Source organism: Lynx rufus, unplaced genomic scaffold (genome assembly GCF_022079265.1).
Source record: "Lynx rufus isolate CCGP_SWC_20201006 ecotype Redwood Valley unplaced genomic scaffold, mLynRuf1.p SCAF_8, whole genome shotgun sequence".
In the NCBI taxonomy this organism is placed as follows: domain Eukaryota; kingdom Metazoa; phylum Chordata; class Mammalia; order Carnivora; family Felidae; genus Lynx; species Lynx rufus.
Genome location: NW_025814896.1, coordinates 102,796,144 through 102,819,218, shown reverse-complemented (window position 1 = coordinate 102,819,218; position 23,075 = coordinate 102,796,144). Strand labels below are relative to the sequence as shown.

Below are 23,075 nucleotides of genomic sequence, written 5' to 3'. Positions count from 1 at the left end.
AGAGAGAGAGGGAGACACAGAATCGGAAACAGGCTCCAGGCTCTGAGCCATCAGCCCAGAGCCCGACGCGGGGCTCGAACTCACGGACCGCGAGATCGTGACCTGGCTGAAGTCGGACGCTTAACCGACTGCGCCACCCAGGCGCCCCTCCTACCCTTCTTTCAATGTATCTTTTCTCATTTCTGTGCTCCACCCAGATGCTGTCATCCCTCACCTGAAATTCTTAACTCTTGTGAAGGTATTTTTGTGTATGGATAATTGTTCAAATTGATGTTTCTGGGAGGCAATGAGTGCTAGAAATTCCTATACCATCAGCTTGCTTTACTCTCTAATTCTCTCCTCTGGTGTGTGTTGTCTGTTGCCAAATACAAATTTTGGTTTATTTTAATTTTATTTGTTGTATTATATTGTTCTAGAGATGCTGTTTAATGCTTCCAAATCTGCCACTTTTCATAGTTTGCTACTCTAGGAAAACATCCATGTTTGTCATTTGCTTCTTAAATATGGTTAGGATAGCTGTTTTAAGCTCTGTGTATAATAATTATAAAACCAGATGTCTCTGTGTGTTTCTACTATCTTGCTTTGTCTATTTTTTTGGTTCTTGTTCTTGTGATCTTGTTTACTTATATGCCTGGTGATCTTCAACTGTTTGTGGCTTGTTGCCTTTGTAAAATTATTTAAGTGGCTCTGCCCTCCTCTAGATGGGTTTCTCTTTTTGTTTCTGGTGGAAAGCATTTGGCCTACATTAAACCAAATGCAGTTTGAGAGTTCCTGGCTCAATCAAACTGTGAGTACTCAAAGTGAAAATCCTCAGGAGGGCATGTTCATGGCCACAGCCTTCCAGGAATTACTTCTTTTCTTTATATCTTTCCTTCACCCACTTTGTTCAGTGCCAAGACCATCTACTTCATGGGTTCCAGAGATTGGGTGAATCTAGATCTGGTTTGCTTGCCTAGTCCTAGGAAGCCCCTGAGTCCTGATCTCTCTCTCTCTCTCTCTCTCTCTCTCTCTCGTGCTGGTGTGACTAGAGTATGGCATGGGTGCATGCTATAGCAGCACAGAACATATCGTGGCTTTAAGGCTCCTTTATTTCAGATCCTGATTCTATATGTCTGGGATAAAGCCTGAGATTCTGCATTTCTGACAAGCTGCCAGATGATGCCAATGCTGCTGGTCCACAGATCATACTTTGAACATCAAGGATGTATAGAACAAGGACTCTTTCATTTAATAACTTGGCAATATGTGAACAATAGTCAAACTGAGTGATAGGAATTGTGCTATATAAATTGGGAGAGATTTATGGAACCGAGGGGACTATGTTAGACCATGACCTGACTAGTGAAGGATAGATATGGATGGACAAGGGAATGAAATCCTAATTCAGATCCAGTTCGGGCTACTTGAAGAGAGAAGAAAGGCTATATCTCTAGATTTTATTCATATGGAGTTCTTTTTTTTACAGGGAAAGAGGTTTCCTTCACATATTTTGACCCAGGGGCCCTTCTCAGGATCACCCACCACCTCGGTGGTAAAGGATGCACCTCCATTCTAGGGAGACATAAGTTGAGGTCTTGTGTTATCTGGTGTCACCAAAGCCCCCATCACCTCAACTAATGGCACTGTGGACTAAGTGCCTAGGCTACACGGAGCTCCATGTATTTATAGGATGAAATAATGAATCTGAAAGACTCCACATCTTATTAGCTGTGGTCCTGAATGAATTTGCATTAGTATATGCAGCATCCATATCAATGTGTCCTGAATGTTTGCTTCTTTGTACCTTATGGCAGGACATTGAGATCCTCTCCTCAAGATATCCAAGTGGGTCCAGTCCTATATAAGGAGCATGGGGGTGATGTCATAGGCTCTGGACTTTCTTCTTTGAGCATGGAAATCAACTCATGCTAATGGATACCTGGGGAAACTCCTTTTCATAGCCACAGATCGATTTTGAATCCTAGTTTTTTTTTTTTTAATTTTTTTTTTCAACGTTTATTTATTTTTGGGACAGAGAGAGACAGAGCATGAACGGGGGAGGGGCAGAGAGAGAGGGAGACACAGAATTGGAAACAGGCTCCAGGCTCTGAGCCATCAGCCCAGAGCCTGACGCAGGGCTCGAACTCACGGACCGCGAGATCGTGACCTGGCTGAAGTCGGACGCTCAACCGACTGCGCCACCCAGGCGCCCCTTGAATCCTAGTTTTGACTCAGACATACCTACTGCACATTTGAGTATGAGTGCTTCATGATTCTACACTCTTGAGGGAATGGCTATGGAGCTACTCAGGACAAGATCATAATGACCTTTATATCCCACTGTGCAGTGAGAATCCCTTGGAAGACTATATAGTGTGAACTTGAGAGTGTCTTTATGTGTTAGGTAGGCTGATAAGGTAGCACAAATGTCAAGAGCTAGGATGATCTACTGGTAGTCAAAGCAAAAAGGCTGGTAGAGACAAATAGGCTGATCTGGGGTCTAGTGACAGACATAGGAGACTCAATAGGCCAGTTGCTACAGGAAGGTGTCATGTACTGGGGACTTTGCATACTCTTCTTTAACCAACACAATAATCCAGCAAGGTACAATGCATTCATATAACAGTCATCTTGGGATCAGAGATGTGAAAGGATTGTGCCAAGGACACAAGTCCAAAAGTTGCAAAGCCTAATTGTGAACATACATCTTTTGAATATGAGTCTCTGGCTCTTGAATACTAAACTACTGTCTTAGTCTGTTTTCTCCCTGAGAAACCCTAGCATTGTTTCAGAAGCTAGGGAGGCTAAGATATTAACCCACCAGTCCCTTCCCCCATTGGTTGAGGCTGCTATTGAAATAAATACCCTTGAGGTGTGAAGCAGACAGGTGCTAGAAACTGCCACAGTGATGGTGAACTCAGTTGGGCTGAAGGGATTGGGGCAGGGTATCTACAGCATTGTCTAAGCTTTCCTTCAGGGAAAACCTAATGTGTGTTCCTAATGTGTGTTTGCTAGATTAGAGCACTGGAGCATCTGGGAGGCATACTCCCTGCCCCACTAATCTAGGTCAGTGACCTGTAGTCCATGATGGGCAGGGTGCCCAGGAGCTGGCCTTGCCCAGGGGAGGCTCCCTTGAGTGGAGAAGCAGCATGCATACAGGCTCTGAAAAGCTAGAGAAGCATACACTGGGGTGTTTTTACCTGGTCTGAGATTGGTAGAGAATATGGTGATTGTGAACCAGGAGTAGTTGCAAGCTACACAGGTCTTAGGGGACCCATTCCTTCCTTAGTCTACTTCCTACCTTGAACCTACTGGGGGCTTCCACTCCTAGGAATAACATTCCAGTGTGTCATTTTGTGGCAAAAGAATCCAGTCATCAGCCCTGGGGCAGTCCCATAATGTTTCTTCCCTCAAACTCAGTGTTGATGACTATATTTCCTGGTTGTTGCTCTTAAGAGCTTACTTAGCATGCCCTACTTTTTCAGGGTGAATGGGCAAGTCACAGTCATACTTGGTTGACATTTACATAAAGACTCACTGAATCTCTGCACCAGGAACCAGAAAATATTCAGCGTCAGGCAGTCCCAACCCAAGTGAGGTAGAACCTCCTTCCTTCCCTGTGTGTATAAAAAGCTTGGAACCTGTTGGATTCAGTCAGAGCACCTAAGTCTGGAAGAAGCCATAGTCCATAATAACAGATTACAGGTGTAGTCTGAAGCCATGAAACCTGCTGATCTTTGATCTTCTCTTGCTTCTGGGGAGTCCTAGACAGCTTTCCAGAGCCCTTGGATGCAGCTAGAACATTTACTTTGGATCCAGGGGAAAAAGCATCTCTTGGACAAAGGTAATTTGAGCTCAGAAGCCATGTGTCTAAGCTTTCCTTTGGGGAAGACCTAATGTGCATCTACTAGCTCAGAGTACTGGAGCATCTGGTAGGTAGATTCCCCTCCCCACTAATCTAGGGCAGTGATCTAGAGTCCATGATGGACTTCTTTCACTGCTGTCCTTGGGGAGCCTTGGGGGACCTTGGTGGAAGGCACAGGATACTGGAGGAGCTAGGGCTACTTCCAAGAGTACAGGTGATGATTTGCTTACTTCCTGTCCATGGATAACTATTGAATCGGGCCCTGAGGATCCTGAGGCAGGGAAGGATATGAACAACTGGCTCTCACTGTGGGGGAGCTTGTGGCCTTCTTAGGGAACTGCCCTGGTGCCCTAACCAGAAGCCCAGGGACAGATGACTCCTGACAATCAAAATGCCTAATGGAACTTGTGGATGTCCGTGTGCAAGATCCTTAGGGATGCCTCTTTGGATGAAGAATGGGGGATCAGAGAGGCCGATTTTCTGACAGTTATTTAGTAGCCAGGATAAGTGACTTGAAGACAGGATAAGTGGTGACTCACTAGATATGTGGGAGGCTAGAATGGAGATAGATGCACACTCTCCTCTCCCTTCCTTTAAATCCAGAGACTTGGTGCACTGAAGAATGCCTGAGGTGGTGCTCTGGAACCTCCTAACAATCACAGATGTGATGGATGGAGGGCATCCCAAGGCCACTGTAGTCTGAAGAACCAGGACTACCAGTCATGATAGAGATGGGAGTTTCCATTTGGGGTTTTCTGGCCTTGGAAAACCCTCTCCTTAGTCTCAGATGTGCATCTGGGACAGGAGCTTGGAGGCAGCTTTCTTAGAAGAATTTTTACACAAAATTCTGGGGTTGGGAAAGGGAGAGAACTGGATGACATGTTTTCTTCTTCCCTTTTCCACAAGACCTGCTGCTGACAACCTCCTCTCCATCGTCTGATTTACCTTGTCTTCTTCACAGGAAGCTCTGAAGCCAACATGGCCACCCCCCAAGGTGAGTGGTGAATCACAAACCAGCTTGGAAATATCTCCATCCTGCCTCACCAAAGATAATACAGTACAAGGGCCCCTATCATTTACTTAGCTACAGATGCATTTGCTCTTGCTAATATACTCAGATCATAAAACGTGCATTTGAAAATCTCAGAGCATTTAGATCTTTTCTTATTATGTATATTTGGAATTTATTTACTTTGTTAAACAGCATAAAGAAAAAAAATAAGAAACTGATGACAAACTTAAATATTTTTGGCTTTGTTACTACCCAGAGAGTATAAATTAGAAACAGACAAGTCACTGATATCCCTAGAAAAAAGACAAACCTTGAAAATCTCTTGGGGAGTATAAATGCAGGTAGAGTCTTACAGATTCTTTGATCCACAAACCAGCTCCTGGCTTATTTCCCCTCCCTTTCTCCTTATAGCCACTCTTTCTCCGAGCAGTGAGCCTACCCCTAAGGATTCAGAAGTCATTATGATCAGGATGCAGCTAGAGTCCTGAAGTTTATAATAACCTTATATGTGTTTTGTGCTTTTCTGTCTTCTGGCAGCGGTAGACTATTCCAGAATCTTTGATGTTCGTGATTCTCTACAGATGGTGTGGGTCCTGAATGGAAATTCTTTAATAACAACTCCTTTTAACAACAATGTCAGTCCTGGTGAGTGACAATCAAAGCCACTTTTTCTTCTTAAAGGGGCACCAGTTCCACTGGAGATGGGGCTGAGCCTGCATGAGCTTACATGCCTTCGGCCTGTCCTGCTTCTGGGACCAATGTCCACAGGAAGGGCAAGCAAGGACAAGATGGTTCCCTTCCACAGAGGAAACCCTGCACCTAGAAATGAGGGGATGAGGGGTTGGCAGCCCTTCTTACCAAGAGAAAATGTCTTCAGATAAGGAGGGATTGTCCACTCAAACAGTATTTGACCTTCTTATTGGAGTTTTTCTCCTTTAAATTTCAACCATTGCTACCTATGTCCTCAGAATCAAACTTGATCATCTTTCCACTATACACTTTCCTAATTCGGTGTCCTCTCTTCTAATATTGGGGATATTCCTTCCTCCATCAAAAGTCAATCTATCTCAGCTTCTTTCCCTCTTCTAGGACTTCAATGTTTGATTTAATTCTTCTCTTCCCTGTATATTCCACCTTTGTCTATCTACTGGATCCTTTCCATCACTGGTATACGTGCTCTAATATAATATTGCTAAGTTTAATAGAAATTCCACCTTCTCTTGATCCCCACATTCCATTCCTACTTCCACTCTTTTTTCCCATATGCTAGTCTCAATACAGTTCTATGTACCAGTCATAGCCAAACTTCATGGAAGAGCTGGCTACATAACTTGTCTCTACTTCACCTTCTGCTCATGTTTGCATCAAACAACATGACTTCTGAACTGTTATCTCAAGTTCCTCTTCCCAAGGTCACCAGATACACTCTCTGTCCTCACATTATTTGGTTCCTCAGCTGCAGTCAGCATAATTGGTAATTCTTTCTTTCTTGAACACCCTCCATCTTCTCCTTCTGTAGGAACATTCCCTTGTGGTTCACTGGCTTCTCTTTGGCATTCTCCTTTCTGACTCGACTTTTTCTGTACAATCTACAAATACTGGAGGTCCTCAGATCTTAGTCTTCAATCATTATGCAACCCCACTGAAGGGATTGGGGGCTGGTCTCTTGGATTTATGGATCCAATGCCTCTATCACTCTGGCATTTATGCTTCCAACCTGAAGACCCTCTAAAAAATTTACCCATGTCCTCTTGATATCCTCTCAGACATCTCTAACTTCATCTATCCCAAGCAGAACTATGGACCTGACCTCTCAAAACGGCTGATCAGCCCAGTCTTCCCTATCGCCATTAGTGGCACTACCATTACCTGTTTCCTCCAGCGAGAAATGCAAGAGACATCCGTGATTCAATCTCTGTCCAGTCCAACAGCAAAGACTGATGAGTCTGTGTGCAAAATATGACTTATTTCTAAGATAATATCATGTCTCACCTGGACCACTGCCATTGTCTCCTCACTGCCCTCCTTCCCACCTCATTTGTGTAGCCTCTCATCCACTCTCTACAAAGCATTAAGAGTGACCATTTGGACTATGTTAATTGAACAGTGTCTTTCCTATGTGTTTGTGTTTTAGGGGTGGGAAGTGGGGGCTAGTGGGGACACCTCAGGGACACCAGTCTTCTTTCAGAGCTACACAGGGGCCTTTACCCATCCTTTCTCCATAACACTCTCCCTCCAGACCCCCTCCATCATCCTATTCCCATGTCTTCATATACTAGTTTCCTCTTAACTTTCAGATCTTGGTTTGCATTTTACCTCTACAGAGGGGTCTTTCTTGACTCTTCTGTGTAAATTTGGTCTCCTACTGTCTCAGGCTTTGGTTCTTCCCTCAAAGCAGATCTTGCAATTTATTGTGGTTCTGTCATTTCTCTGCTTACATCTTTTGGTCTCATCTTCCATAGGGGGAATGACAATGTCTCTCTTATCCTCATCTAAATCTCTGTGTGCTCACATGCATCCTTGTCCCGAGTCGGCATTCAATAAAGAGTGTTGACTGGAGAATTCTCAGCCCGCTGCCCAGAAGGATAGAAGCAGAACACCCAGGATCCTGGGCTAAATTAGTTGGGAATTAAATTTAGCTGATAGTGACAGGAAACCCACATAACTGGGACTTAACTAAGAAGTTTACTTTAAAAAAAAAAAAAGCTTATTTCTTTCTCATGAAAAAGAAGCCCGAGCAGGCAGGCTGAGGTTGGTATGGTGGCACCATGATGCTCCCATGGCCCAAGGATTCTAGCTTTCTGCTTTACCAAGCTCAAGTTCTCCTCAACCATCATCCACGTATTTGAGGCAGGCAGTAAGAAGACACAACGTGTAAGAGAGGAGCTTCTCCCAGATGAGTCAACTCCTTTTAAAGAACATTCTTAGAAGCCCCACACAGCACTTCCATGTTTATCTAGTGGGCTGTAAGTTCAGCATATGATAAAATTTAGCTGCAAATGTGGTGGGGAATTTTATTTTTATTTTGGGGATGCAGTGTGCCCTGGTAACATCTGGGGTTCTGATATTAAGTAAGTGAAAGAAATGGGCTTCAGATAATGATGTAGGGTCTCAGCTACATGATGAATAGGAAGAGGCTTCTGGGGGAGTCCTGGCTGCTCAGTGTCCCCCTCACTGGGAGGAGTAATGTCAGGTCAGAAGGACTGTCCTTTCTGCTCCCTGGAGGCTGATACCTGTTTCCATTTTTCCTTGTGTTTCCAGTTAGTCTTGACTTAATGACATGTATGGACAAAGAATTCCATGATGCAGGAAAAGGCAATCCAGTTTACTTGGGAATCAAGAACAACCATCTTTGTCTTTTCTGTGGAGAAATTCAGGGCCAGCCAACTTTACAGCTTAAGGTGAGTGGTTGTACAGCTAATGAGAGAAGCCCTGTGAGATGTACTTTTTATTTCATTTAACATATCACTGAAGAAAAAATAACATTTTTTCAATCCTGGATTGTTCAATTCTTGGCTGTCCCCCAAGTCAATAAATGCTGCTTTTGGTGTGGGTGTTAACACTCATTTTAATGTGAAAACATTCTCCAAAAACCAGAGAATACACCCACGAGAATGCTTCAGAAAGGCCAAAGAATGGTGGTTTCTCCATTCTCAGTTTTCTTTAACTACCTCCCAGAAATCCCCCACGATGCTGGGCTGCTCGCACTTAAACAAAGGCCACCGTATGACAGAGGAGACAAGGGGGAGATTGTTAGTCTGGATTTTGTGGATTATGTGCCTATGGTTCCTGTCCTGAAGGTAGCATTTATAGTTATGAAGCAAATCTTTTTGGTTATGATGAAAGCTTTAAGATCTAAACCCACTCGGAGGCTGGGAATCTTGGGAGACGCCCACACCTGTGGGTGGGTGCCCACCAAGAGCACCCACAAAAGAGACTTAAACCTCTGTCTGTTCTCAGGGAAGACAGTGCTGTCTCAGAGAATCAGAAGCACCTTGTATCATGGGATCCTGCGGTAGAGCCAAGCTATTAGGAGCCAGTGGGTTGCCTCTTCTGACACCTTGTGTCCTTTCATCTGGTTGTGTCCCTGGCCCCTGGCCCTCCCTTTGGGGAAAGCGGTCACCCTCAAGGGCTATGTTAGTTTAGACCCTTTCTCTCAGTAATCCTCTCTAATAAACCTTTTTCCTAATCCTAGGAGAAAAATATCATGGATGTACACAACAAGAAGAAAGCACAGAAGCCTTTTCTCTTTTTCCATAATAAGGAGGGCTCCACCTCCACTTTTCAGTCCGTCTCCTACCCTGACTGGTTCATAGCGACTTCCAAAACAGCAGGACAGCCTGTCATTCTCACCAAGGAGAGGGGCAAAGATTACATCACTAACTTCTATCTAGAGCCTCAGGACTAAATTCAGCCTGGGCTGTGGGTAACTGATTCCAGGAAAGAGGATCAAGCAATCAGAGAATCTTCCATTCGGAGACATAGTAGGTCATCTTCATAGACTAACATGCACTGATGCCCATCCGTAGCCCCACCTCATTCTCGTCACCCCAAACTACCTTTTTCTCTAGACGGCCATTTGTGCACCGTGTTTCCTCATATGAACATCACCCCAGTATGAAACCTGAATCACTTTTTATTCTTTCCTGATCTTGTCTCACTATCCACTTAGTTGCCAAGTCCGATTAAGTCAACATCCCAAATGCTTCTTACGCACACACCTCTCTATACCTATTCCTTCTGACAACCTATGGCCTAGAGATGCGAGTTCCAAACACTTTTGTTCATACAACCCTATCAATAAAAGAGTATTATTTGTTAATTCTCTGCATGTATTATGATATGTATTCCCAAAGATGAATCTAAAGTTTCTATTTAAGTAATCTTTACTCCCCATGTGGGACTCGAACTCATGACCCTGAGATCAAGAGTCTCGTACTCTTCAAATTGAGCCAGCCAGGCCCCCCACCAAAGAGGAATCTAAGGATAAATGTGAAATACAAATGAATGGGAAGCTGTGAGCTGTACATTTATGATGTAGCCACTTTTCTGTGTGTACGTATGTATGCTTCCATTAAAAGTTCGCTTTTAAAAAGAAAACAGATAAAGGTGAAATAAAAAATTTAAATGTCTTGATCATCATAACAGGTTCATAATATCATTAGTTAATAATCTGACATGTAATACATACTTTGATTAAGATTAATTATTTACCGTAGTGAATTTAAATCAACCAGTATTTCAAAGAATCACTTAACAAGGGTGCCTGGGTGGCTCAGTTAAGTGTCTGACTCTTGGTTTTGGTCATGATCTTACAGTTCATGAGTTCGAGCCCCGTGTCGGGCTATGCTCTAGCAGTGCAGAGCCTGCTTGGGATTCTGTCTCCCTCTCTCTCTGCGTCTCCCCTGCTTGCTCTCTGTCTTTCTCTCAAAGACAAACAAACAAACAAACAAACAAAAACCAAAAAACAAACTGCCCATGGTTCTGAGCTAATCCTTGAATCCCCTCTTACATCCTGGTGGCATGCCTCTTACTCCAGTCAATGCTGTGCAACCAGCTCGGAGAAGGTATAAATAACCTGACAGCATGTTATCTCAGCTACACCAAGCATCTGTCTCTCTCTGCTCGGAGGCTCCTAGGACACCATGGGGAAAGACTTGTAGGAACCCACTTGGCACTCACACATGTACACGCTCGGAAGTAAGAGGGAGCAGCCCCATGAGGAACCCTTGACCGTCGTGGGGAGGTTGTGGGAGTAGATGGGAACATGCTACTCGCTGTGACCATTCAAGTGTACAATTCTGAGATGCATTCTACCTGCACAGTACCTCGGAGGGTCCCAGTAGGAATGAGTCATTGTCACCCATGGCAGTGCTGAGCTCAAGAACATAGCCTTGCATTGGCTTGCCTCATTTCCCTGCTTCAGTTTCTTCAGGCCCCAATCCTGTTCCCTGGGGTCACTTCTCATTATCGGAATGCAAGCCCTTGTCTCAGGTGCTGCTTTCTGGTGTAAACCCAGGGTAAGGCAGATTCGGTCAAGGCGAGCTTCTTTCGTCTACCAGCTACTCCCAACGCATTGGATTTCTTCCCTCCGTGCCTCTGCGCGTGCTTTTGCAAACATCTCAAGCACTGTCATCACTGTGTATCTTATCCACCCCTTATGTCTTCCTAACATCCTACGTCTGTCTAAAGTGTTCAGAAGCCACTCCTCATCTCCCAACGAAATACAACATCTTCTCTTCTCTGAGGTCTATAGCACTTTACCTTATCCTGAGACATTTCTTTTGTTAGACTCATGCTGGAGTTTTTTTTCCTTGTCTTGGCCTCTTTTCTCTCTTTTCAACCAAATTCTAGGTACATTAGAAGGCAGAGATTGTATCTTTGATAACCCTATACTCCTTGGGTGCCAGATCTTGCCTCCTACCTGGCAGTTGTTGAAACAAATGAATTCTCACTGCATGTACTAGCGTCTTCCATTGATACTCAAGTGTGTCAGAGTGGAGTTTGCTCGATCAAGGCAGAGACAGCCCTAACTGCAATAAGGGCACGAGGAACATCAAAGCTCCTCAGAGAAGGTGGGGAAGGACAGCACAGAAAGGCTGACTAGGAGCCTCCCTGTCTCAACTTTTCCTCCTCCTGTGCCAGTCTGACCTTGGGGGACTGTAATGATGTCAGGATATCCTCTCAGGAGAGGGTGGATATAGAAACAAAGCACAGCCCAGAGCTTCCCAGAGAGCCTCCAGCCAATGCCCGTTGGCATCTTCTTCTTGGATTTTGTCCAAACCCTCACCAACGTACATTCATGCACTCACAAACCATTTGGGGGCACAGGAAAAGGACACCAGGGGAATCCAGTATTTTGGTTTTTTTCTCTGACAAGGTCAGGACGCAGCACCAGATGACCCCAGGGATGACTATGAGAGACTTGTGGCAGCAATGAAATGGACATATAGTAAGCAAGTTTTCTGAGAAGGGCTGCGAGGAATGTGAGTTCTGTAGGTAGCTGAATGTGTAGAAAGAATAGTAGATAGTGATGAACCAAAAACAATGTAACCCTAGGCTGTGCTTGTAAATATTAGCTTCTCAGAAATCCCAAGAGCACTGGACATGAGCAGGGAGTAGATGGCCAGCCCGCCTACACTCTTCTCTCTGAAAGAGGAGGTGAGGAAGTGGTGGTGGTGAAGGAGGAGGAGGGGGAGGGGAAGAAGAAGAAGGAGGAGGAGGGGGAGGAGGAGGAGGAGGAAGAGGAGGGGGAGGAGGAGGAGGAGGAGGAGGAGGAGGAGGAGGAGGAGGAACCATAGAAGGAGCCAAGAGGTATTCTCAGATATTTTACTGGCTCTCTTAGTTCCAGGGAGGTTTTAGTCTATTTGGGCTACTGTAACAAAATTCCATAGACTAGGAGGCTTAACAAGCATGATGTCTCGCAGCTCTGGAGGCTGGAAGTCTGATATGAGGGTGCCAGCACAGTCAGGTGAGGGCCCTTGGCAGGTTGCAGACTTCTCATTGTGTCCTCACATGGTAGAAGGGGAGAGGAAGGTCTCCTAGGCCTCTCTTAAATGGCTATTGGTCTCATTCATGAGGGCGCTGCCCTCATGATCTAATCACCTCCCAGAGGCCCCACCTCTTAATCTGATCACACTGGGCATTAGGATTACACCATAGGAATTTTGAAGGACTCAGACATGCCTATTCCCACACCCATCTTCTCCTTCTCAGTTACTCAAGACAGAAACCTAGGAGCCATCCTTGATTCCTCCCTTCCTTGGAACCCTACCTCTAATTCATGAAGTCTGTCTCCAAAGAAGGCTACCTTCAAAAGACATCTCCAGTACACCCGTCTCTCTTCAACTTCTCTGCCACTCACCACTCCATACCAAGTAGCAGCAATAGCTCACTGGTGCTATAAATCAGACTCCTGACTCGTGAGTTCCGCCTGCTCCTCCCTCTGCCCATTCAGTCTGGTCTCCACAAGCTGGACAGGGTTATCTCCATAAATGGAAATCTAAGCTATGTAGTTTCAATGTTTACCCCTTCAATGCTTCCATTTGCACTTATAAGGAAATGCAAATTCCCTACCAAATTTTCAGGGTTGCCTGGATGGCCTGACCCCCGTGTCCAACCCCTCTTCCAGGTAATTCTTTTTCCATCTCTATTCTCAGTCATGCCAATCTTTCAGTTCCTTGAACCTGCCAAATTCTTTCCAGCCTCGGGACCTTTGCATATGATGTGCTCATGCACATCCCTATACCTGTATCATTTTACTCTGATTCTCTGCCTTTCTGGCTCCTTCAAGTCACTTCTTTATATGTGACCTTCTCAGAGAAGCCTTCCTTGACCACCATGTCTGAAGTAAGCCCCTTCTTCTACCTCCTGAATTTTCTATCTCTCGTTTTTGACTGTTTATCCTTCACACAATTTCTTTATCTTTCTTTATCTCTACTTCCTCCTTACGTACATTACAGTCCTTGATTGCAGGGAAGTAACGTTTGTCTAGTTTACCACTATATCCCCAGTCCCTAGCACAGTGTTTGTGTTTAATAAATATATGTTGAATAAATACATTGCTAATAAATTAATTAGTGAATGAATGATTGAGGACCTGCCTTCCTTCCCAGGCAGGCTGCCCTCCTTTGTGAGATTGGCCTCATTTAGAATAAAACCTACCTTCCTGTTCCTATGTCATGGAACATCATGGAAAAAGGAGCTCCCATGTCCACAGAGTCCTTCAGCTTTGTGAATGCTACTTCTGTTGCCTTCTTTAACCTCTCTTTCTCCTCTGACATAATCCACCAAAGAGGGAGAACAGTTCTTCCTCACTCCTGATGTCTCCTGCCATCACACACCTGTTCTCTGCTCTCCCTCCCTCCCTCCCTCCCTCTCTCTACCCAAGTGGAGGCAAGACCATATGTCCTAGTGCACACCTACTGTCCTGGTGTAATTGCCAGTACCACTGCCTTTCCCTTTCAAAAGTGCCATATTTTATGATAAATTATGTGGTCACCCTACTTATTAGAAAAAGGGATAGTGTGGCTCAGTTGCTATTTGCCTACTTTCCACTGGGAACCAACTGAATTGAAGAAAGCATCCTTATAGAGGTGAAATGACAGAAACATTTTGTGGAACTGTCCTGAGTCAGGTGCCTGGACGCTGTTCTATCTGAACATGGAAGCTCCCTGGTGTCAGGGAGAATACTTCCTCAGGCTGAATGAAGGAATTCTGGTGAGGAGCCCCTCCACCTGACAGGTCCCCAGCTTCTCAGAGTCCAGGGAAGGTCACCCCTGTGAGCATCCTGGTCCTTAAAAACAGATTGAAAATCCCTCTGTTAGGAATACAGAAGATAGAGGCACTTTCTCCAAGACTGAGACTCTAGCTTATAGCTTTTCCCAGTAATCTCTTTTCAGTTCCCAGTGCCTGGAAAGTGTGGGCTTTTCTAGAGATTTGTGAAGACAGAAGACTCTTCTTGCATTCCCTATGCCAGCAGAGCTTGAAGGGACTGTGGGGTAATATTCTTCAGAAGCAGTTGGTGGAAACTCTCACCCCAGCTCAGAACTTTGGGATATATAGGAAGGTGGAAGATAATCCCAGACGTCCTCAAGACTCATGTAAAGAAGATGGGGTTGGCAGAAGGCTTGGAACCATGAGATTTTTCTCTAAGGGAGCAGTGGGTCAAGTGATGAGATGCTCAATCCCAAAAAAAGTTTGAGCCTGGGAGTTACTTAAGTCCTTCGGACAGTGCTTAACAGTGGGTAGAGGCAGGGTGACACCAAAAGTCATATCCTCCCCGACAGCCACACACACCCCACCTACTGAAATCTGATGAAACCAGACTACACCCAAGAGTGTGGGAACACCTTCCCTGCAGATCCGAAGCCAGTGCCCCACAGAGGGGGCTGTGCCTTTCCTATTTTTGCTCTTTGCTTGCAGCATTTTGGCCCTAAGCCTGGTAAAAGGGTTCCAAAACCAAAACATCATCTCCTCTTACCCTACCATTCTGAGAAAAATGACGAGAAAGTTGGGACACCTTGACTGGGTATTGTTAGGGGGCCTGATAACCAGGTGGGAAAGTGGAGTGAATACTGCAAAATCTAAAGTGACTGCTCTAAAGGAAAATAAAAAAATGAAATATTTTGACATTTATACCTAGATGATTAGATGGCCACTTATAAATGGGTTGAAAAGCAAACAGACCAAGGAGAAGAAAGACTCAGGAGTCATAGGGTGGGGGCTTAGCCCTGGAGAGGGGCATGGGGATTCCTGCGAAGGCATAGAGAATACCTTTCCTGAAAAGATATGAAAATTGGGCTACGAGAAGGAAGATGGTGTGGGGCAGGATTCTCTTGTTTATAGTTATGCATTTAAAAAATTCTATCTAGCCTTTTTGAAATGTTTATTTATTTATTTTGAGGGGCACAGAGGGGCAGAGAGCGAGGGAGACAGAGAATCCTAAGCAGGTTCTGCTCCCAAAGTGGGGCTCAATCCCGTGACTGTGCATCATGACCTGAACCAAAATCAAGAGTCGCATGTTTAACTGACTGAGCCACCAGGCACGCCTCTATCTGCCTTTTAAAAATAATGTGTATATTACAATGATAAAAATTAAAATGAATTAAAATAGTATGATGCTGTGCCCTTGTTTTACTCATCTGGAAATGTCTTTCTTTTTTCACTGGGAATGGGAACTGATTCCCTTTTAAGGAGATAAATATAGGAAATCCAGGAGGGTTTATCTAAATCACAAAAATGGCATCTTTCCTCTTTTCTCCAGAGAGGAAAACCAAACCTCTGATGAATACACTTGAGAACATCAAGCTCATTTTCACATTCATTTTCACCTGGATGTTGGAGTTTCTGCCTCAATCCTTGTCTTTCTTGGTGACAAAGTCAATGATGAACTAGAACTTCCATCCCCTGACCCTTCTGTGGGTGCCCAAATAGCTCAGGGCACCTGGACAGGTCATTCTCGGGCCTTCAGAGGCCCTTGAGCCAATGAATGAGTAAGTACTTGATTCTGTCCAGAGTGCCTCATCCTGCTTTTTCAAAGAAAGGAACCCAGAGATGTCCCTCTCCTGGTTTAGAGTAAGGTGGATACTATTGGAGACCAGCCTTGGTGATTCAGCCGATCAGAGGAGGCTATGTCCGGGCAAGACGAAATCTAGGGCTGCACTGCCCTGCCTGCATTCTACCTGTAGGCAATTTGCCCTTCCCTGAGTTTCTCCAGTCTGGAGAGTGTAATTGAATCACGGTAACTGTAGCATAATAATTGCTAAACTAAACCTGAATCTATAGAGTGGGAGGAGCCCTGGCTCTAGATTCCTTCTTCTGACCCTTAGGTATGTTTATAAGTGCTTGAGAAACAAGTGGCATCCCTCTCTGTCCCTCTCCATGGTGCGCATGGGTGTCTGCATGCATCTGTGACCGCAGATAGAAGCTGTGTATCACCATGTCCAGGTTCTTTCTGCCATGAACTGCCATGGATGTTCCAGCATCAAGAATGCTTTGCTGTTTCTGAATTCCTTTGAGACTTGTTTGTGGGTTCTCTCAATAGACCAGAGAGTGCAACCATATGCTCTTTTGGAAGGCTTGGCTCCTATAGAAGACCCAGCTGGTCCATAATTTCTGTTTTCGTACATTCTTCGAATCATTATATGAATAATGGGATTCTTCTGCATCCTTTTTGTTGTCTTTTTATTTTGTCTAGTTTTAAACACACTCAAGTGCCCTTTAGGCAATTGGGCTTAGTAACTGCCAGATATGATTTAGAGGCAAATTCTCATCAAAATCGAATACTAAATTTTATGTGCTGATTTGACTCTTCAATTGACTCAGCTCAATTAAAGGAGTGCATGTTTGGTACTACTAAATTTGCATGGATAATTTTGTGTTTCTTAGTCTAATTTAGTGTATGCATCATAATTAGGGTAGTTCTGCAATGAGAGAATTTCCTTGGGCATTTCCCTCCTTGAGGGAATGAATAACAGGAGTTTCAGTGAGCCTTTGAAGCTGACATTTGAAGTTCAGTGGTATTGTTCCTTCTGAGGTTAAATGATAGCTTGATGGGCACCTTCTTCCCCTCCACTACAAAGCCCTAAGTGGGGCTGAGATATCCCCAGAGGACAGATTGTATTGATAACTTGGGCCAGGAAACAGCTTGCGATCTGAGCTTTGCACTTCCAAACAGGAAAGATGCTTTTTTTTCCCCCTTCTTGCTCTAAGATGGTGGAGAGGAGGCTTTAGAGAACAAAGTATCCAGACCAGATCCACAATTCCAGCTCCAGAGGGCTTCTCATTGCTGGCTGGGCTCAGGGATCTGCCGAAGAGAGTGAAAGATGTGAGAACTAAATTGGCTAATGGCATAGTATTTTTTTAAATTTTATTTAAATCCAAGTTAGTTAACATGTAGTGTAATAATAGTTTCACGAGTAGAACCCAATGATTCATTACTTACATATAACATCCAGTGTTCATCCCTACAGTGCCCTCCTTAATGCCCATCCTCCATTTAGCCCATCCCCCCTCCCCTCCCTTCCAACAACCCTCAGTTTGTTCTCTGTATTAAAGAGTCTCTTATAGTTTGCCTCCCTCTCTTTTTTATCTTGTTTTCCTTCCTTTCCCCTATGTTCATCTGTTTTGTTTCTTAAATTCCACATATGAGTGAAATCATGTGATATTTATCTTTCTATGACTGACTTATTATGCTTAGCATAATACACTCTAGTTCCATCCACATTGTTGCAAATGGCAAGATTTCATTCTTTTTGATTGCCAAGTAATACTCCAGAGAGTGTGTGTGTGCGTGTGTGTGTGTGTGTGTGTGTGTGACATCTTTTTTATCTATTCAGCTAATGATGTAGTTTTAACCCAAATGCTATTTACGTCTGAGCCACCTTTGCTGGTCCTCTGTGCAGAGCAAGTTAATATCAGTCCTTCATTTTCTTTACTTCAGTCACTCTTGGCTTCTGACTAAAAACCAAACTCTGCCCTTTTCCCATCTGGGACCAGCAACAGTTGAGAGGGAAGGGGCCCAGAGCTAGGGGACCAGAAGGCTAGCTGCCCAGGAATGGCCTTCTTTGAGGCCAGACCCGGGGGTGGGATGTAGTTGGATCACTCTGAACATTTTCCATTTGGGAATTTTGAGTTCCATTGTTAGAAAATTTAATCTCTCCCCAGTTAGGATGTATATATTGTTAGAGTTGAGTTTTTATTTATTATTAAAACAAAAAGCCCAGCTCCGCCAAGACCTGAGTGTCCCCTGAGGGAATGTCCTCAGTTGGATGGTCTTGAGACCTGATAAGGGTGGCCTGGCCAGACTCTTGCTTGAACAGAGACTCAAGAGGTGACGATATGTTGTGTGCATAAAGTAAATATGGACACTTGCAAAAAACCCAAAACCCAAACCAAAACATGGTCATTGTGTACCAGATCCTGTCCTGTGGTACTTCTATTTCTTTGCAAATAGAGGAGCTTTCTTACTGGGAAGTCAAATGGTTCTGGACGTGCCCATTTGTTTTCAGGAAATCTCTGCTCCATGTTTCTTCTCTAGAAGGTCCAATTCCTATAGAAAGGAAAGGTAGTTTCCTGATGGGAAATATTTAACCCAGCTGTGACCTCTGGTTGCATCACTGTGGTAGTTCATACAGAGTGAGATATATGGTAGTGGGTGACATCCTTGAGTCTCAGTCCACTCTGGCTACAAGCTGAGGAGGCTGACTAATGTTGGGAAAGATACAGGGTAGTGAAGACTAAGTCTCAGATGAGAGACCATGGGATTGGTTATTTTAGGAAGTCATGACCCCAGAATGCAGGGAGAAGAGATAAGCTTCATGACTTCAAGGATCAGTGATAGGAGAGGGAGGCAGAGAGACAGAAATGAGGACAAGAGATTGAGCTTCAGATGGATTCAGAGACAGGCTGGGAGACCCCATCCCCTCCTCTCAACTGCTCAATCTCCATCTATGCCTGTGTTTCAGGTGATGAACTCAGCAAGGAGACTGACTCAGTGCGAAACTTCCCATTGCAGACCAGACAAACCACGTCCTCGGGGGATCTACTTCCTTTATCATCGGACTGAAGGCAAGTAGTCATGGGTCTAAAGGCGGAGGACAGAGAAAGGGTAGGGTGGTCTCATATTTCTGCATCTGGCCTCTTGTTTCTGAGTTGGATATCAACTAGTGAAGATTGGACTTTGGATGCCAAACTCACTCCAGGCATCTTGGTGTCCAAGGAGGTAGTCAGTGTGTGCTTTGTAGGATGAGGCAGGCACCAACTTTGAGTTCTGCTCTTTCTTGACCCTTAACCATTACAAGCTGAATGACAGAGTCCCACTGTGCACTCATTACAAAACTCAGTGAACACGAAAGAAGGAAAAATCAGATAACCCCAAACGTGGTCACCATCCTCACCCTGTGGGCATCCTCACTATGGCACATTTCTCCAGCTAAAAACACTGATTAGCTTTGTATTTAGTTGGGTCAAGAAAGATTTTTAAAATAGCTGGAGTAACCATCAAATTAACATAGAGTATGTAACTTCCAAAGTTGAGGGAAGGATGAACAAAGAAGAAACAAACAAAACCTCATTCATCCAAATGAAGGCACTAAATGAAGGAGAAAAAGAAACGAGAAAGAAAGAAAGAAAGAAAGAAAGAAAGAAAGAAAGAAAGAAAGAAAGACAGAAAAAGAAAGAAAACAAAAGGATGGTAGAAATAAATTGACATATTTCAGTAATTAGTCAATTTAAATTAACTTAACTTTCCAGTTAAAAGAAGGTTAACAGACTAGAAAAAGAAATACTGCAATGTGCTAATTACAAGAGACATCCTTAGAACTAAAAGGCATGAGTTTCTTTCAGTGTCACTGAGTAGGCTCTGATTGGACCAAGACTTTCACAAAACCAACTACAAGACCTGGTGGGAAATGGGGAGGGACCCAGAATGCATTGGTGACCAAGCATAAGCAAACACATGCAAGCACATTCTGCAGGGGAGTAGCTACTTGGAAAAATATGTCCAATTTTCATTCTGATGGCAGGCTTAAGCCACACAGCATAAGACAACTAAAGCTAAACCCTAAAGTCCTCCTTGAAGAACCAGGGGACAGATCTGGGACAACCACAGCACTGGAAAGTAAGGGGGTAATCTTAGAAGGAGAGAGGCAGGGGCATCTGGGTGGCTCAGTAGGTTAAGCATCCGACTTCGGCTCAGGTCATGATCTCATGTTTTGTGGGTTTGAGCCTCCTGTTGGGCTCTGTGCTGACAGCTCAGAATCTGGAGCCTGCTTCAGATTGCGTCCCCCTCTTTCTCTCTGCCCCTCCTCTGCCCCCTTCTCTGCTTGTGCTCTCTCTCTCTCTCTCAAAAATAAATAAACACTTAAAAAAAAAAAAAAAGGAGAGAGGCAGTGAGGGAGAGCTCAAAATTCAGTGTAAAAAGTGCCCAAATCCCTGGCTGACCCTCGAGCTATGCCTAGAAGCCCAGCTAAAGGTAAAGGAATTGATCTGACATATTTCCTGCCACTTGAGGGACAGGGTTTGTATTTTGAGTCTAATGAAGTTACTGCATGGTAGAGCAGAAATATAAATTTCTTCAAAGGGGTGTAACAGATATAGAGCCTCTGCAATATAACGTTTATGATGCCCAGGGAACAATTCAAAGTTACGAGGAACAAAGAATGTGTGCTCCTGTGTCAAGAATTATGGCAATGACGACCAACCCTGAAATGATCTAGACGTCAGAATTAGTGGGCAAGAATTGTAAAACAGAACCATCTTAACAGAATAAAGGAGAAATGCCATATGATTATTTCAATGGCTACAGAGAAAACATTAGGTTAAAGTTAACCCCTACTCATGATATACACTCTCAGTCCACCAGGAACAGAAAAAACTTTTTCAGTATCTAAAAGGGCATCTACACACACACACACACACACACACACACACACACAAATCTACAGCTCACACTTAATGGTGAGAGACTGGATGTTTTTTCCTGAGATCGGTAATCAGTCAAGGATGGTTGTATTCAACATTTTACCAGAGATCCTAGCCATTTAAATTAAAAATAAATTAAATTAAAATATCCAAGGAATAAAGACCCGAAAATAAGGAAAGCTGTCCCTATTTGCAGACGATATGATTGTATGGAAAATCCTGAGAAATCTACAGAACAACTACCAGAACTAATAAGTGTAAGGTGGCAGGATACAGTGTTAATATAGGAAAGTTAATTGCATTTTTTAATGTTTATTTATTTACTTTGAGTGGGGGGAAGGGACAGAGAGAGAGGGGGAGAAAACATTCCAAGCAGGCTCCGTGCTGTCAGCGCAGAGCCCAACGCGGGGTTCAATCTCACAAACACTGAGATGATGACCTGAGCAGAAACCAAGAGCCAGATGAGTAATCCACTGAGCCACCCAGGAGCCCCTAATTGTATTTCTTAAACAAATAACAAACTTTCTTTAAAAAATTGGAGTATAACATACACAAAGGACACTGCACAGCTCATCAAGATATAGTTTGCGGAATTTTCCGATTATACACATAAGCACCCAGAAACAGCCCTTGCTCTTTGCAGCCACTATTTCTACCTCAGGGTGTGGCTAACCCCTAGCCTGATGTCCAACACCATGGATTGGTTTTCCTCAGTTCTGAATTATGTAAATGAAACAATACAGCGTACCTTCTTTTTGTGCTTGGTTTCTTTCGCAATATTATGTTTGAGAACCACCTTTGAAGTTAAGCAAAAAAGCAAACTTTAAATAAATAACACACTTGAATGATTTTTTTAAAAAAATTCAGGTAGGATGAAGGGAACAAAGTGAAAATCCGTTCTGCCTCCCAACCCATTTTCTTGTTTTCTTTTTTGCCTAGAGATAATTTAATCGACTTTTTCCAGTTTGCAGACTATCTTTGGAGAGAAATTTAGGACACAAACAGGCCTCTGAATGTGTACTTTTTCCACATACATGGTAGCACATGCTACATATAGAAGAGGACCCTTCAGAGGATGTACTTCTGAGATATTTTCTGAGTCAACCTACTCTTTCTCCATCCCTGTTGTCATTGTTCATTCACCGTTGAAGAATAAGGGGCTGTTAGTTTGTGACTGTCCCTCAAGTTGGGATCGTCTGGCGTTTCCTCATGATTAGATTCAGCTTATGCACGGTTGGCAGGAACATTCCAGAAGAGATCATGTGTCCTTCTCAGTGTATCATCTGTAAGGAGATGCCTTGTGTTGGCTTGTGCCCTTACTGGTAAATGAAATTTTGGCCACTTGGTTAAGGTGAGGTTGGCTAGGTTTCTCCACTGCAAAATTCCCAATTTTTCTTTTGTTTAAAGATTTTTTAAAATTATTTATTCATTTTTTAAAATATTTATTTTTTGAGAGAGAGACACACACACAGAGTGTGAGCTGAGGAGGGACAGAGAGAGAGGGAGACACAGAGTCTGAAGCAGGCTCCAGGCTCTGAGCTATCAGCACATAGCCCGACATGGGGCTCGAACTCACAAACCGCGGGATCATGACCTGAGCCGAAGTCAGACGTTCAATCGACTGAGCCACCCAGGCGCCCCACCAATTTTCCTTTTGTAATTGATAGGTAGTCTGTGAGGAGATTCTTTAAGGCAATGTACATCTTGTGCTTATCAAACATTTGCTTAAAGGTTTTAACTCTTGTTGATGATTTTTGCCTGAATCAGTCATTACTATGATGATTGCAAAATATTACTACGTTTATTTTTATTATCCTTGAACTAACTGTATTTTTTTATATGTTGACAGCAAGCTGTTAGAAAATGAAATAAAAAAGAAATTCCATTTATAATAAAATACTTAGGAGAGATTTAACAAAAGATGTAAAAGATCCATACATGGCTGTAAACTTAAAAATGGTCAAGATGATAAATTTGTTAAGTGTATTTTACCGCAGTTAGATATAATGATAATAATAATAATAATAAATTAGAAAAGACAAATATGTAAACACTTATATAATAACTGTTATATATTTTTTCTGCCTATCGTTTTGTTTTTATTTACATATGTAGCTACACAGAGTTCTTTTTTTTTTAATTTTTTTAAACATTTATTCATTTTTGAAAGGCAGAGAGAGACAGAGCATGAACGGAGGAGGGGCAGAGAGAGAGGGAGACACAAAAACAAGCAGGCTCCAGGCTTCGAGCTGTCAGCCCAGAGCCCGACGCGGGGCTCGAACTCACGGACCGTGA

General features: G+C 43.6%; 1 protein-coding gene across 2 annotated transcripts; it reads left to right on the top strand.

The window, feature by feature from the left end:
• Window positions 1–2,121: 2,121 nt before the first annotated feature.
• LOC124503253 (interleukin-36 beta-like) lies at window positions 2,122–22,994 on the top strand. Of its 2 annotated transcripts, XM_047068150.1 has the most exons (6): window positions 2,122–3,823; window positions 4,806–4,838; window positions 5,394–5,501; window positions 8,118–8,257; window positions 18,824–18,926; window positions 22,955–22,994. In XM_047068150.1, exons 1-6 carry the CDS (start codon window positions 3,769–3,771, stop codon window positions 22,969–22,971), a joined length of 456 nt encoding a protein of 151 aa, XP_046924106.1. In that variant the 5' UTR covers window positions 2,122–3,768; the 3' UTR covers window positions 22,972–22,994. The 2 variants fall into 2 exon arrangements, with proteins under 2 accessions (XP_046924106.1, XP_046924105.1); XM_047068149.1 differs by lacking the exons at window positions 18,824–18,926; window positions 22,955–22,994 and adding an exon at window positions 9,052–9,678.
• The last annotated feature ends 81 nt before the right edge of the window (window positions 22,995–23,075 follow it).